The sequence below is a fragment of the Metarhizium acridum genome (genome assembly GCF_019434415.1).
Source record: "Metarhizium acridum strain ARSEF 324 chromosome Unknown scaffold_578, whole genome shotgun sequence".
NCBI classification, from domain to species: Eukaryota; Fungi; Ascomycota; class Sordariomycetes; order Hypocreales; family Clavicipitaceae; genus Metarhizium; species Metarhizium acridum.
In genome coordinates, this window is record NW_027094046.1 from 1 (window position 1) to 15,928 (window position 15,928).

Below are 15,928 nucleotides of genomic sequence, written 5' to 3' on the forward strand. Positions count from 1 at the left end.
GAACGACAGCTCTTCAAGTTCAATAGCACGTGGATATTTTCAACAACCCCTACATGGTGAATTTAATTCTCTTGCGGTTGATGCGGGAGTCGTCGAAGAAGGTGACGGTGGGGGTGCTCGGCGCGGCCATGAATGCGAGATGGCCGCCCGAAACTTTCACCGAGGTCAACAAATAGCTACAGTTGGAGCTCGGCGAGGAAGGAGGAAAGGTGCTCCCAGTGAATAGAATCCCAAAAACAGACGAGGGTGACGTCCGGTCCACTGCGGTCTGTCCATTGTAGGGCTTGGCTTCGACGACTGATCAACGATTTCGGCGAGGCGTGAAGGCCACGCAAGGACCAGAAAGCAGCAAAACACCCCACTAATGCCCGGCATAGCGCATGAAAATTGCAAGGTATGCAAACACGGCGGCGATGGCACAATTCTCTAGCCGCACATCAAGGTAAAGTCTCCCGCGTGCGGATTGCCAATGGCAAACCGGAAGCCGGAAGCCGGAAGCTTAGGGCTGGTGCGTGCTCGGCCTCGTTCGGGGTTTCACGGCGTCATATCAAAATAGTACGGCTAGTATGTCTGGCTTACAGAACATCGGAGCATGGACTCGTTGAATAGAGACGTCACCAACGGGGCTGCATGGCCCTTTGCCTCTCTTGGCTCTGGAGGCATTTCACGTCTGAAGTCTCTGCCGCCCGAGATGAAGACGGATCAGCACCGCACACCGCGAAAGTGGGCAGAGCGCTTTTGAACAGCTTCTGTACGGAGTAGACTTGAGTAAATAACCTGCAAACTTTGTTCTAATTTTCGGTCTGCGCCACGGACAAACCAGATTCTGTCAATCTCCACTTACCCCAAATGTGACTATACCCGTTTGAGACTGGGATCTCGGCAGTCTCCGACCAGAAAGACCAGACCTGGTGCAAAAGACGCCTTCTGACAGACTTGTGGGGTTCGTCCCTTACGTGAGGCATCACGACCACAATGCCTAAAAAAGTGTGTTGCGCTCTCCGTCATACGCCTTATACGGAGTACTCTATACGCAGTAGGTTAACAGTATTCGTCTAGTGACACCTGTCTGAGTGTACATGGTAAAGCACTCTCGCAAAGGGGCGCAAAGCCCATGTTCAAACAGGTTATCCTCTCGAGGCAGTGAAGGCTCCAATGCTGAGTCCTCTCAAAATCTGGGGTGCTTCAAGGAGATTGGCAAAAGGAAAAAAAAAACGTGAAAAGGAGCATACATTCCACACCGAACATGACGTACCGTGGGAGGCAAAAAGTATTTAACCAGATCAGTACCGGGTTATCGCGCTCTATACTATAATATACTACAGTATATTAGTGTGTACGTATTGCCACAGATTGTCTGGTCTCAGTTTCAAGACATGGCATTTTATAGAGCATACCGATCTACTCCGTACCGTTCGACGTTTCGACCATCAAGACAACTGCGGCTCGCCCGACCGAAGTTGAGTTGCCGACCAGATGAGATATACGCAAGGCGTTCGTCACCAACGCCATGCCGACATGGATCAATAATTTCAAACCCGCGAATACCAGCCCTCTTATTAGGTGGCCGGCGGGGAGCTCATCCACTGACGGCTCGGTCAAGCTGCAGCTTTCCCCGCGATTGCCCCCGCAAAACAGGCAAAGATCATGGCAATCCGCCACATTTACGAGCCCCATGTGCCTTGACTAGCCGGAATCCCCTTTCCGATTTTCCATTATAACGACCGAGCTCCCGTGGTAACCGGTCAACTCGTCGGTGACGGATACAGCCAGTGGGTGCCAATGTCGTGTGGTGACACGACATTTCTGCTCGTCAAAATTGCCCATAAGAAGGGTCTTAAAAGCACCAGGGAGGACGACGAGCAATTTCGGCCTCTGGTTCAGTTTTCCCAAAATCTTTCCTTTTCGTTACCAATGCCCATCTGTTGATTCGCGAAAACGCTGAGCTCAGAATAGCAAGCCCTGATAAACCATGTCGTACCCCGTCATTGCTCTTGGCGTCGCCGCCATCTACTTCCTGGTCAGATACCTCAATGCTACCGACATTCCGAAAATCAAGGGTCTGCCCGAGATTCCAGGCGTCCCCATCTTCGGCAATCTGATTGAGCTGGGCACAGACCATGCACGCGTTGCGCAGCGATGGGCGCGCAAGTACGGGCCAGTCTTTCAGACCCGGCTGGGCAATCGCGTAAGTACAGTGAAGAACCAGACGGAGAAATCCACCGCTTTCATGGTACTCCATTTTCTCATTCATAGGTGCTCTCTTCTTACCTTTATTATATCTTATTCGTTCCGGGTAGTGAAACAAAAAAAATGTGAAATAGATCGCCAGGCTAATTTGAGTCCCCCTCTGCCGGGATACAATCTAGCGCATCATCTTTGTCAATTCCTACGAAACCGTCAAGTACTTCTGGATCACTCACCAGTCGTCTCTCATTTCCCGTCCCATGTTCCACACCTTTCACTCGGTCGTGTCGTCCTCGCAGGGATTCACCATCGGCACCTCGCCCTGGGACGAGTCGTGTAAGCGCCGCAGAAAGGCGGCCGCCACGGCTCTCAACCGCCCAGCTACGCAGTCTTACATGCCGATTCTCGATCTCGAATCCACCGTGAGCATCAAGGAACTGCTGGAGGACTGCAAAGCCGGCACGCGGCCCGTAGACCCCATCAACTACGTTGCCAGGTTCGCGCTCAATACGTCGCTGACGCTCAACTACGGATACCGCATCGACGGGTCTATTGACAGCGAGCTTCTCCGGGAGGTCACCCACGTGGAGCGGGAGATTTCGAATTTCAGATCAACGAGCAACAATTGGCAGGATTACGTTCCCCTGCTGCGACTGTGGGGTGCTCAGAACTCGTCGGCGCAGGAGTATCGACTCCGGCGCGACAAGTATCTTTCGGATATGCTGGACCATCTCAAGGCGGAAATTGCAAAGGGCACGGATAAGCCTTGCATTACAGGAAACATCTTGAAGGATCCCGAGGCAAAATTAAACCTTGGTATGTTCCTACGCGGCCCCAGATACATTATATGTCTATCTAGAGACTTCAAGTTTCCCCGTGGGAGGGGGCATGCTGACTGAGTGGGCGCTCTGTAGCCGAGGTCAAGTCGATTTGTTTGACCATGGTCTCTGCCGGTCTCGATACCGTGCCGGGCAATATCATCATGGGCATGGCATTCCTCTCCACTAAGGAAGGGCAGGCGGTACAAGCCAAGGCCCTCAAGGCAATCGAAGACGTATATCCAGAGGGCGACGCTTGGGAAAAGTGCCTGGTGGAAGAAAAAGTGCCCTATATCACTGCGCTCGTCAAGGAAGTCCTCCGATACTGGACCGTGATCCCGATTTGTCTTCCACGCACCAGTATTCGAGACATCCCTTACAAGGACACTGTGATTCCTGCAGGAACTACCTTTTTCATGGTTAGTATTATATCGCTGTGCTCTTTGTTTCCTTCTTTCTCTTCTTTTCGGTTGCCTCATCTATGATCCAAGCTAATGCCACGTTTCTGGGGGGACAGAACGCCTATGCCGCCGACTACGACGAAGAGCGATTCAAGATGCCCGAGAAATTCATCCCCGAGCGGTTCTTGGAAGACACAGAAGTTGGCACGCCGCATTATGCGTACGGAGCGGGGTCTCGCATGTGCGCAGGCTCGCACCTTGCGAACCGCGAGCTGTACACGGCGTATATTCGCCTCATCACGGCATTCGAAATGTTCCCGTCGGAGAATCCCGAGGATGCGCCTTGCATGAACTGCATCGAGTGTAACGCCACGCCCACGTCGTTGACGTTGGATCCGAAGCCGTTCAAGATTGGCATTAAGCCGCGCTCCAAGTCCAGGCTGAGACAGTGGATTGCGGAAGCGGAGGAACGAACAGCGCACTTGAGGTAGACACCAGATATTACTTCGGTACATGATGAATTGCATTTGAAAGATGATATGATGATCAATTTGTCGACTGGGGCGACGGCCGTCGTCCTTTGTGGAACGTGACTGACAGCCACGACAAAAGACGGTCCCATCATCGCAATTGGGTACCTAGGGAATTGGGTCATTGGCAAATGCACCGTCAGCGTCCTGATGAGTTATTTGAGATCAGCACATGACAGCCCACCCTTGTATTTCTCGAGAATAGGATCAATGGGATTAAATTGCTGTCGGTGGCAGTGCTGCTCAGCTACATGTGAGTACCAAGGTACTTTAGAGCCCTGATCCATGCCCAGGTACGATCGGATCCCGGTGGTTCTTCCGCACGCGTCATCAGTTTGAAACGGGCGGCACATAGCCAGACTTATCTAATAACGGCGCGTAGCTGCTGTAATATTAGCATCATGGCCGGGATTTAATTGGTTGACGAATTACATGTATTTACTCCGTACGGAGCATCTAACTACTAAGTACCTACCTAAGGTAGGTAGTATCTAGAGGTAGTTATGGTTCCGCAGAGGAGGACTGGAGCCTATGCTCTGTCGGATTGTTGCTCGAGACAATACAGCGTACAATAGCCAGGCTTGGCTCAATGAACCTGATGACGACGGGGACTGGAGACATGGCAGTGACCTGCCCAGCTGGAAACGTTTGGTGGAACTACTGGGGTTCTTAGCCAGTAAGGCGTTTGTTCGGTGGTATTGACCTGATGGGGACGTTGGGGGGTTCCCAGCTCGACCCTCTCAATGTGCTCGGGTTCATTGAGAAGCGTGTTGGGGTGCAGAGCGATGGTAATGATGTATAATGCTGTCGCAGTGCAAACTGTAGAGCCATTGATGGCTATGGCCACATGCAGGTTGAAGAAGAGGCTAGGAATGGCCCTGCCCATGTGGCGGCAATGTTCAACAGCGGACATGAACGGGCCAAGGATCCAGTCTACAGGCTTGGCCGACTTGAGCTGACAGCTGGTCGCCAGCTGGTGTGGTGGCGTCATCATTTCGACATGGAACCGCACCGTCCAGCGCCCTGGACATGAAATGACCGAGACACTTCAGTGTTAGGAAAGACCCAATCATGATGCAAGTCGCCAATGAAACACACCAGACACAACACAAATACAAATACGTACGTACGAACCAGTGTTTGATGAGCCCGGTGACGGCATACACACATGGTCGTGCTCTGCCCACCAGTCCAGACCAGCCAAGCCAGGGACCCATGACAATAACACGAGTATACCAGCACCCCTGCCCATCTCATTCATACGGGATATTGAACATTGAATGGAGGAATTTTGTCGTATTGTCTGCAAGACGAGACCGAGCATTTACAATATACTTGGCGCTTCGCTCCGCTCCGTTATTGATGCCGTCAATGCTGCCAAAGTACTCAGTTTGACAGCCATCAATAATTCAGGTTGACGTTATCAGACAATCACTACTGGTATCAATTGGCCGTCTGTCCCCGTTGCCTTCTTAGTCGAGCCCAAGCGCCCCCCGTCCCAACGCCGTTGACGAAGGCCTGCCCCGGTCCCAGCACCGCTTCGTTTCTGCCAACCCGTGTGCTTCTCTCGCCCGCATCTTGTCACCGGTGGCCGACTTCGTTCCTCTTCACTCTTCACTCTTCACTCTTCACCACCGCCGTGGCCCCTACGCGAGCATCTACCGGAAAACCAGACACGACCGCAGCACTGTGTCCCCTGTGTTTTTCATCGTCATCGCAGCGTTTCGTCATCTATTTCACTCCTGTCTGATCGCAGCCTTCGCAGCCGCCCCAAGCCGCCATCCGAAACCGCAGCTGATTGATTCTCTCCGCACATCATCCCGTCCAGGCAATCATGCAGGCCTAAATTCTGCCCAGACTTTCGACAACTGCCTCGCATCCTCGTTTTCCCATCGTCTGCTGGTTGCTGTCTTGGCTCCTCTAACCAGCGCTGCGTTGCACGCTTGCTGCCGTCGCACCGTTGTCGGCCCAAACCGATCGACGAAAAAACGACCGCCACCAAAGCTTGCTTCGTTGACACCATTCCCCTTGCGGCGTTCGCCTCGGTGGCTGCAGTTTTGCTTCGTCCGACTGCGTTGGCTATTTCTTAAAATTGGTGCTGCTTGAAACTTAAGTGTTTTGCCGACGTAGTTTTTTTTTTTATTCGACACGGAGAAGAGGAAAAGGAAAAAAAAAACACCAAATAAACCACCCCTACTTGCTACCTTGATCTGAATATTTGAGCGTTTTTTCTCTCCTTTGCTCATTTCCATTTCCGCACCCCTCACGTCACGTCTGCTGCCGTGTCTTTTGACCTCTCAGCGGAGGCTATGGAATCGTAAGTACCCCGACACAAAGTACCCCTAACCTTCAAACCGTTCCTTCCAGCTTCGGCTCTCTGTGCTCTTGTAATGTCCAGTGTCTCAACCTGGAACCTGGGCTCCCTCGACACTCTTCTTGTCTTGCGCAATGAGACAGTGTATAGCATATTGGTCGACAACCGCATCCCGTCAACACTATTATTCGCGAGCCTAAACCATGACCGTGGCTAACCACCTGTTCAGCTTCATCTACGCCGCTGGCTGGCCGCAACACCACCAAGCATCCTCCCGACCTTCCTCCGGCCGATCTTCCCTCGGCCATTTACGTTCCCTGTCGTCCGTTGCCATCACAACTCAATCCACACCGCCCTCTCAGACGTCACAAAGCCTCGTCTACCTCTCAAATCACCGTCCAGCTCACACTTGCCCGTCATTTCTCTCGCAACCCCCCATTCCGCACCCGCCCTCAACGATGAGATGAGCACCCTGCCGGATCCTCGGAGTCGCTCCAAAACCCCGGCCAATGACGAATCCGAGCCGAGTTCTAACCACCATCCCGACCTCGACGATGAAGTCGCTACCCTGAGCACGAAACTTATCAACGCCATCAACTACCAAACCGTTCTCGATGACACCCTCTCAGCAACCCGTCACGAGCTATCTGCAGCCAAGGATCGCATACGAGAGCTAGAGTCTCAGAATTCTTCTATGCTGGACACCATTCGAGGCGACGTCTGGGTTCGTCGATCAACCCTCGAGGCAGAGAAGAAGGCATTGGCCTTGGAAAAGAAAGGCATGCAAGCCAAGCTAGCAGAAGAAACCGCCCGGCGTCTCGACACTGAGAAAGAGAAGAGGAAAATTGAGCAAGAGCTGGAGAACCTTACCACAGCCCTATTCGAGGAGGCTAACAAGATGGTGATTGGTGCCAAGGAGGAGGCACAAGCCCAACATGATGCCTTGCGACGCAAGATTGATCAGCTCAAGGCCCAGCTGGCCGACTCGGAAGGACTGTTGAAATCCCAGCAGGAACAACTCTCTGAGCTAAAAAGCGTCATGGAGACGATGGCTTCGGAGCACGATGAACAGACTAACGGCACAGCACCGCCATCACCGGGTGGCGGCAGATCTGATCATGAATACGATGATCGAGCTGTTCCATATGGACCCTATGCCGTTTCTCCTTCGACCGATTCTTTTGCCCCTTGCTCACCCTTGAGCTTGTCGCATCTTGTCCAACCTGCTTTGCGAACGGATCTTCCAGCTTTCGACGATTTCATGAGTCTGGCCAGACTATCCCACAACAGGTATTCTCCTAGTAGGATCTCCTCGGGGTCATTGGGCAGCCTAAATGCTCTTGCCCTAGGCCTTGGCGGTTCTACATCAAGTGCCCATCCTTCCAACGCCTCCACCACGTCTCTCAGCGCTTCCACCCCGGCCGACAAGAGTGCTCCGCAATCCCCCAACACGCCGGCATCGACGGCAAGCGTTGGCTCCAGCGGTTATACCGCTTCCTCCGCTCAAGGAAACTCGATTTTACAAGCGCGCTCTGACCGAGGACATTGAGCCGACTCTGCGGCTCGATATTGCCCAGGGTCTATCATGGCTCGCCCGCCGCAACGTGTTGAGCTCCATTGCGGAGGGGTCTCTGGTTGTCGAACCGATCCCGGCCAGCCCAACTTGTAATGCCACTGCCAAGCAACCTCAGATGCAACCCTGCTCCCTTTGTGGAGAGTCCAGAAAGGACTCACAGTACCTGCGAAACCACCGATTTAGGACTAGCGAGGCGGATACGGCTCAGAGGTATCCACTGTGCAATTATTGTTTGAACCGAGTTCGCTCGACCTGCGACTACCTTGGCTTTCTTCGCATGGTCAAGGATGGCCATTGGCGAGCAGACGATGAGGACCAGGAAAAGGCGGCTTGGGAAGAGAGCGTGAGACTCAGAGATCAAATGTTTTGGGCACGCATCGGCGGCGGTGTTATCCCTGCTGCTCCCGGCCATGCTGAAGACGAGGCGGGTCAGGAAGCCAAGATCAGTCGTCAGTCGGAGGAGTCCAACGGCGCATCCGAACAAAAGGACTTCTCCGAAAACAAGGTTGTGTGTTCGACGCCAGAGAATCGCAGCCACGAGGACGTTACCAAAACTGCCACCCTGGAACCCCATACTCCCCCAGAACAGACCGATGGCGGACGCGCATTCCGCACTTCTGTTGCAGTCGGCTGACTCGCATGAAACCGCTGACTCTATCAGCACCAAGCGGCAGTCTGCAGAATAAGCTATGGCAACAGCGAACCACACACATGGCGGATTTCAGCACAAATTTACAAGCCGCTTTATTTTTATCACAGTTTTTGCAGTCATTATTTAATACATCATGTATAATATTATTAGTAATGGGTCGTGGTAGATCTGCACACGGACGAGGCGTTAAGACGGAAGGGGGACGGGTTTGTTTCATGAAATGACGTTTACCTATTCGCGGATGGACAGTCATGTGGACGAATTGCAGCATACAATGCATTGGACGGAGTCTGGGCAGGGATACAGAATTATTGCTTTGCTTCACGGGGTTGCCGGCTGAAGCCTCAATTCTACCGATTGACTTGATCTGATGATTTCCCTGAACACTGCTGCATTGTGAAAGTAATGTGCTTCGTTGTTGCATCGTAGTGCGTCAAGAGACTGGTTATACGCCCCAAACGAGGCCTTGTCCAAGCACAGCGTGATGCTGGTGCCTTTGGACTTGTGCATGGGGCATCCCGGGCGCCTCCGCAATAAGATTGCTTGCGCCCTGAAGAAACAGGCATGTCGAAACTATGGCGACGACTTGCTACACTATTCTGTTGGAATTACGGAGTACACTACTGGTTTTATTCTCGTCATGCTAGAAGCACCTTGGCACTAAGGTATCGCAGAGACCTGTCAATGACTAAAAGTTTGAGCAGGACCCGGGAGCCCACCTGACTTTTGGGATCGCATACGTCAGAAATGATGAATAAACCAACCACTTTCATAACATCCATTAAGAACGGCATACGTTGCATTTGTATCAGTAAAGATGGAGAAAATTGAATCGGCACGGAACAACTTCACATCAAGGAGAGTATTCATAATAATAGAAAAACCGTTTGACTACAGCCAAGATACATACGAGACGAAACCCTTCATTTTCCCTCGCCCATCCGTCCATTTTTGTTTTTTAAATGTCGCTTCCTCGTAAACCCTTACCCTTTTCGAGCCCCCGGCTGATTTTCCTGCTCAGTGACCAAACTGATTCGTTCGCCATTTGTGCCTCGTACTACGTCATCAAGTTTAAAAGCAAGATAGTATTAGAGGCCACACACAATGTATAACCTGCTTTGTAATAGTCCAATAAAATGGAGAGTGGAGGTTTCTTTAGTTATTTTACAATTCGTCACGGACAGTGGCTTCTTGGCCTTCGCTGGCGGGCTTGGCTTTGGACCGCTCGGCTTCCTTTTCGCCGTCACGGCTGGCGGCTGCATCCTTGGGGACTTCAGCGTGGTCGCCCTTGACCGTCTCTTGGTCGACGCCGTGGACATCGGGATGGGGTGGGGCTACACCTGCAACCATGTCGGAGGGCCAACCGCCGTCGGGGGGAGGCAGCTCGTTACCCTGCTCGTCGACAACGCGGGTTCGGGTCTCGTATTTGGTCTCGAATTTGACTTTGCCTTGGAGCTGCTTGACTTGTTCCTCATCTAGTAGGTTGCCGTCTTGGTCACGGTACTCAATTTTCTCTTCTTGGCTGAGGATCTTGGCGGATGGTTCGGGCTTGTCCGAGACTCCAGCTTGCTTGTCTTCAACAACCGGCTTGTGCTGTTCTTCTTGGGTACCGGGGACAGGGGAGCTGGGGATGCTAGGAATATCGGACGCCGAGGAGCTAAGCTCTGCCGAACCGAGAGAAGTGTATTGATCATACTAAAAAAATGTGTCAGTACTAGTAGATGGACCTCACAAAGCAGGTAGGAGAGCGGAACTTACGCGATCAAAGAAGTTGTTGCAGTCCCAATCCCATGTGTTGAACAATTTGACTCGCCTACAATCTTCCTTGGTCCAGCTGTTGCCGTAGGCGAGAGGAGCCAGGAGAGAGAAAGCAGTGATTGACAGAACAAGGAAAAGAACGGTAGCCGCCTTATTAACGATAGCCGCGTCCTTGGATTTGACCCCGGGGAATCGAACAGTCAAAAAGTCAAATAGCTGGCTAAGAGCGATGATGGCAAAGTACAATGCAGGGAAGTAGTGGTGAAGGAAGAGCTGGCGCTGCATGAGGTAGAAGGGAAAGTAATGCAAGGCCCAGCCAAGAATTGAAGTACCCAACTCGTAGTCGAATCGCTTGAACGTTGGGTTGGCATAGTCGTTGCAGCTGCGCTGCCATCTCAGGATGGCAACACCCTTGAACAAAACCCAGATAACGATGGTGATGGAGGAGGCCCACCAGATAATAGGATTGCCAATGAGGTAAATCTGGGTGTGGTTCTTACCCCAGAAGTTGATACCTCGTCGGAGAATAGGCCAAGACTCAGGGCGAGAGTCCCAGGCATGGGACTCGGTCAGGCCTGCGTTGGTGGTCCACATCACCTGCTGGAGCTCCAAAAACTTGCCAATGAAGCCCGGGTTGCGATAGTTGACTTTGGGTGTGCTTTCGTTATGCTGGGGGTGCTCGTTGTGTTCAATGTACCACAGACTGTTGGGTAGACTGCCACCGCGCGCACACGTAACTTCCTGTTGCTCAGAAGCCCAGTCGGGGAGCTTGACCTTGTGAGAAAACAAGACACAGCCAGTCATGACGTGGACAAGACGGAACTTGGTCTCAATGGTCCTGAGCCGCTCCTTAGCAACAGCACCATGGGACTGTTTCTTGACGATTTCGACACGGAAGTAGTCATTGGCGTCGCCCTCAAAACCTTCATATCCGTAAGCGGAAACCTCGTTCTGCCAGTCGGCCTCGGTAATAGGGGGGCGGACATCGTGGGAGTGCAGTCGGCGGAAAGTGGGTGTGTGATATAGTCTCAGAACAGCTCCGTCTTCAATAAATACAGGGCCGCCAGGGAGGTTGTCCCAGGCGTGGGTGCCGTTGAGGGGCTGGCCATCAACGCCAAGGGGCTGCGTCTGGTTCTCGAGAAGCCAGATGTTGTTTTCATCCTTGTGAGGGTACAGTGTGATTTGCTGCTGCTTGCTACCAGTGGGATACATGAGTGGGTGAGAGTGCAGATAGCCACCTTGAGTGTTGACGTGACGGATGGTCACACGGCTTCCAAAGGCGACATCAGCGGCAACGTCATTCATGCCCTTGTTGTTGAGAGTGGCTTGGAACTCGGAGCTCATGAAACCATCACCATCACCGGGGTTGACCAAGCAAAGGAAGTGGATGGCAAACATGGCCATGTAGAAGGTGACGGGAATGATGATGAGGCAGAAAGCTCTCGCCATCAAGTGCTTGAACCAAAGGCGCATAGTGACGTTCTTATTGTCGCCCAGGAGAACCCAGAGCTGAAGCAGAGTCAATGCGCCTACCCAGGCAATGGTGAACAAACCAACCCATTTGATGCTGACGGTGATACCCAAACCAAGACCGGTCATGGCAAGCCAGAACCACCACGCAGGCTGGAATGCCTTGGCAGGGCCAAGTTCATGTTGATTCGTGAAGCAGGAGAAGGCGAGGGCGGTGAAGGCAGTCGCGGCGACCAAGGGAGAGTCGAGCAGAATCAATCGAGCTTGAGTAAGTAGACCGTTTTCTGGTATTCCAGTTAGTCATGCCAGCTTGGACAGCGTTGCACGAGGGGCCAAGAGTGCAATAGTCGGTGAGATCCATACCAAAGATGATGAGAGAAGCACCCATTGCAGCAGTCATCGTACGGCAACCGACAACCTTGAGAGTGAAGAACATGCACGGAACCAACAAGATGCCGCAGACGGCGGGGAACAACCGCATAGACACGTAGGGAACGCCAGGCTCAAGATAGTCCTTGCCAATCTCCTTGAAGTCAAAGTTGCCATCGAAGCCAGCCAGCCAGCCAGTCAATGCAATAAGCATCTTGGCCAGTGGTGGATGTACGTCCATGAAGAATTTGCCCTTGATGTATTTCGATGCGAAGCCGCCAAAGCTAGAGAATCGAGGTGGTAAGTCTCGGTGCACACGGTGAAATGCGAGGGTTGAAGCTGACTAGCATGCTAATACTCACTGCACTTCGTCAAAGACGACGCTACTAGGCTGGTAGATTCGAAAGACGCGAACAATGGCGGCCAACAAGGTCAGCAGGAGAGACACGACATAATCAGAGGAGGGAAGAAGGAAGATGTCGTTGTCTTCAACGCCATCGGACTTGTACGAAGTGCTCTTTGCTTTGCTCTTCGTTGTGGTTGCGGTTACGGTTGGCGGCTGCGGGCTCTTGCCCCGAGCCGAACTCGATCTCGCCATGATTCCGTCGGCACGGCTACGAGACCGCGCGTGGATGGCGAATTCGTAAGACGGCGACTCGTCGGGATCGCAGTTGGATAAAAGGTGCGGTGAGTGCAGAAGTGGGAAACAAAACAGGCGGTTAACGAGAGTGTCGAAGAAAAGAGGTAAAAATTAAAATGGGCACATCTACAAAGAAAACAATGGCCAGGAATAAAACCAATCAGCCCCCGTCCGTACTTGATGAAGAAGATGGAATGGGGTTGGGAAGGGAAACCAAAACAGAAGAGCTCGGTTGAGAGATGTGGAATTAAGGGGAAACGATTTCTTGGGACGGGTTTGGCGTGGTTTGCCGGAACGGGGTACGCAAGTTCACGAACGCACCAGACATGTGGCCTCATCGACCTCGACCGTGACATGCACTTCCTGGGTACGTAATACAGTCTGGTTGGATCTAGCTGCCGCCTCGCGCCGCCAACTTTAGAATTCACGTCCAGATCCAGCCACCCTCAGGTTGAGCTGGACCCCTGCATGCCATATTTTTCTCTAATACGGAGTAGTCTCTCCTCTATCGCCCTGCGGCAATGCCCCCACGGTACTGGAGCTAGCTAGCGTGCTTCAGTGGCCACAAGGCCCTGCCGCCCCCATACGCGCGTTTGTTTCCTGCTGTTTCCCCGTCGATTGATTGTCTGTCCCTGGCATGCATGTAATATGTTGTATGCCTGCGATGTACTCCGTACTCCGTACCGAGTAGGCTGTTCCCGGATCGGCAAGCTCATCCCAGTCCGTCCATCTGTTTGCGATGCTGGGAACAAGTGAGACAAGTGAGACAAGCCCTGCCATGATGGGTTCGCGACTGCATTGGACCGGAGGCATACTCTGTTTTTGTATGGGTGCTGGAGCATGCTCGATTCTATCCTGCAATCGCAGCTCTAGCGTCAAAGCGGCAATCTTCTTCTCACCAATATCTGCGGACGTGTCCAGTTTATCCCTGGCAGACTAGCATCCGCTCAGCCAGGAGAGTTTACCGGATAACAATTGAGAGCTGAACTTGTCCGTCCTCAGCCTGGTGATTCTAAACCCGTGCCCTAATGCAGAAACTTATGCATCTGCTGTTGGCCCGTCCGCTCCCTCAGCCCGCGGTGGGTCCGTGGCAGGCTGTTCGCATGTGGGCAGAGCTGTCCTGAATACGAGCATGTATTCTTTTTCCGCCGTACTAAACAGCCTGTTGAATTGAAACTTGAAGGAAACGCTTTTCAGATGCTATCAATCGGATCGTACCTGGCGAATGCGCAATGACGACCCGAAAAGTGACTGGCTTAGCAGATAGAAACTAGCATATCCCAAGATCAAGCATCTCGAAGAGAAGCTAATCCTGCCAGCCGAGCCTGAGCCACTGTGGCGCAAGACTGGGGTTGGCTACCGGATCAATGTATATCCGAAACGCCGCCATGGCGAATCTCACGCCTGGGAAATTTCGTGGTTGGCAGAAACGTGAGAGCTTCGCGACAGTTCTGACAATTTCAAATCATCCCACCATTTGCGGCACAATATGGCTGTCACTACGACAAATGGCGAGTCGTCTGCGGCTCTAGATGAGTTGAAGCCTCCTTCCGGAGTGGTCCTTCCTCCACGCGAAATACGCAATATTCTGGAAAAGACTGCTGGTTACGTCGCAAGAAATGGGGCCATATTCGAGGATCGCATTCGAGATAAGGAGTCAGCAAATCCGAAATTCAGCTTTTTGAACCCTGCCGACGCGTACCATGCTTTTTATCAATGGCGACTAGCCGAAATAAAGTCTGGGAGAGGGACAGATGTCGCCGCCGGTCGCGCAGGCGAAGCTGCTGCAGAACCAGAGAAGCCAAAAGGGCCCCCAAAGCCTCCCGACTTTGAATTCTCTGCGCGCATGCCTCGTATTAACCAGAAGGATTTGGAGGTCATTCGTCTGACGGCACTATTCGTCGCCAAGAATGGACGGCAATTCATGACCCAACTGGCCCAGCGAGAGACTGGCAACCCGCAGTTCCAATTCCTTATCCCAAACCACACTTTTCATAATTTCTTCCAGCACCTCATTGATCAGTACACCACGCTCATACGAGCTGCAGGGCTTGACGGCGAGGGCGGCAAGCTTCAGGAAGAAAAAACCGCCGAGCTGGAGCGCAACGTGAAAGACAAGTATTGTGTGTTGACTCGGGCTAGGCAACGAGCTGATTACGCCAAATTTCAGGAATTGGAACGTCAAAAGAAGGAGGAGGAAGAGGAAAAGAAGAAGGAAGAATTTTCGCGCATCGACTGGGGCGACTTTGTCGTGGTTGAGACTATCACCTTTACCGAAGCGGACGAGACGGCAAATCTACCACCTCCGACCAACCTGTCCGAACTCCAGTATGCCTCCCTCGAGGACAGAAATAAAGCCTCATTAAGCATGCTACGTATTGAAGAAGCTATGCCGGGTGAAGAATTCAGTGTCGGGAGTGGCCCTGCTGTTATACCATATGCACCCTCACCCGCCCCCCCTCAGCCAAGTTATGGTGCGCAACAACCCGCACAGCCTTATTCTCAACCAGGCCAGATGCCTGCCGTACAAGCGCACACCAACGGCTACCAACCACAGAGATCTGCTCATGAGGAAGAGGAAGCTCGTCGCATTCAGGAACGAGCTGACGCCCAAGCCCGCATCCAACAAGCACAGTCGGAAGCAAGAGGCGGTGCGCCGCCAATGAAAATTCGGGAGAACTATGTGCCTCGGGCGGCACAACGAGGCAAGCAAGCTGGCCAGACTGCTCTCTGCCCCAATTGTAAACAGCAGATCCCTATCAATGAGCTCGATGCTCATATGCGGAGTACGTACTATTCGTGCAAGTCTATTTGGATTTATACTCGCACAAAACTAACAGAACTATAGTTGAACTTCTAGATCCCAGATGGAAAGAACAAAAGGCGGCAGCAGAGTCACGGTACTCGGCGACTATTACAGGTTCTGAAATTGCCCAGAACCTCAAGCGTCTTGCGAGTCAACGAAACGATGTGTTTGACCCTGCGACCGGGCAGGCCCTGTCGGAAGAAGAGTTGGCGAGGAGGAAGAAGGCTGCATTAAACCCGGCTGAGGCCCAGCAGGAGAGCAAGCCGCAAGCGATGAATCCACAAACTGTCAATGTCGAAGAGCAAATCCGGGCTATTCACCAGAAATTTGCAGGCGACAGGAAGTAGAGGCAAGGTGTCTAGTGCACAGCCAAACTAGGTGCAGTAACTGCGCAGTAACTATGTACG

General features: G+C 52.5%; 4 protein-coding genes across 4 annotated transcripts; 3 read left to right on the forward strand and 1 right to left on the reverse strand.

Annotated features, from left to right (window-relative positions):
• Positions 1-1,777: 1,777 nt before the first annotated feature.
• Positions 1,778-4,073, forward strand: J3458_021142 (uncharacterized protein). Its single transcript, XM_007816757.2, has 4 exons — positions 1,778-2,188; positions 2,370-3,003; positions 3,102-3,424; positions 3,523-4,073. The coding sequence occupies exons 1-4, from the start codon at positions 1,973-1,975 to the stop codon at positions 3,895-3,897; spliced, it is 1,548 nt and encodes a 515-aa protein (XP_007814948.1). The 5' UTR covers positions 1,778-1,972; the 3' UTR covers positions 3,898-4,073.
• Positions 4,074-6,104: 2,031 nt separating this feature from the next.
• Positions 6,105-8,460, forward strand: J3458_021143 (uncharacterized protein; the record flags this gene model as incomplete). Its single annotated transcript, XM_066122419.1, has 3 exons — positions 6,105-6,253; positions 6,480-7,721; positions 7,777-8,460. The coding sequence occupies exons 2-3, from the start codon at positions 6,714-6,716 to the stop codon at positions 8,458-8,460; spliced, it is 1,692 nt and encodes a 563-aa protein (XP_065972429.1). The 5' UTR covers positions 6,105-6,253; positions 6,480-6,713.
• Positions 8,461-9,354: 894 nt separating this feature from the next.
• Positions 9,355-13,049, reverse strand: PMT1_1 (Dolichyl-phosphate-mannose--protein mannosyltransferase 1). The gene is made up of 4 exons (XM_007816759.2): positions 12,438-13,049; positions 12,070-12,359; positions 10,237-11,990; positions 9,355-10,173 (listed from the first exon to the last, which is right to left on the reverse strand). Exons 1-4 carry the CDS (start codon positions 12,671-12,673, stop codon positions 9,643-9,645), a joined length of 2,811 nt encoding a protein of 936 aa, XP_007814950.2. The 5' UTR covers positions 12,674-13,049; the 3' UTR covers positions 9,355-9,642.
• A 1,155-nt stretch (positions 13,050-14,204) lies between these two features.
• PRP21_1 (SF3a splicing factor complex subunit) lies at positions 14,205-15,868 on the forward strand (the record flags this gene model as incomplete). Its single annotated transcript, XM_007816760.2, has 2 exons — positions 14,205-15,501; positions 15,564-15,868. The coding sequence occupies 2 exons, from the start codon at positions 14,205-14,207 to the stop codon at positions 15,866-15,868; spliced, it is 1,602 nt and encodes a 533-aa protein (XP_007814951.2).
• Between the last annotated feature and the right edge of the window lie 60 nt (positions 15,869-15,928).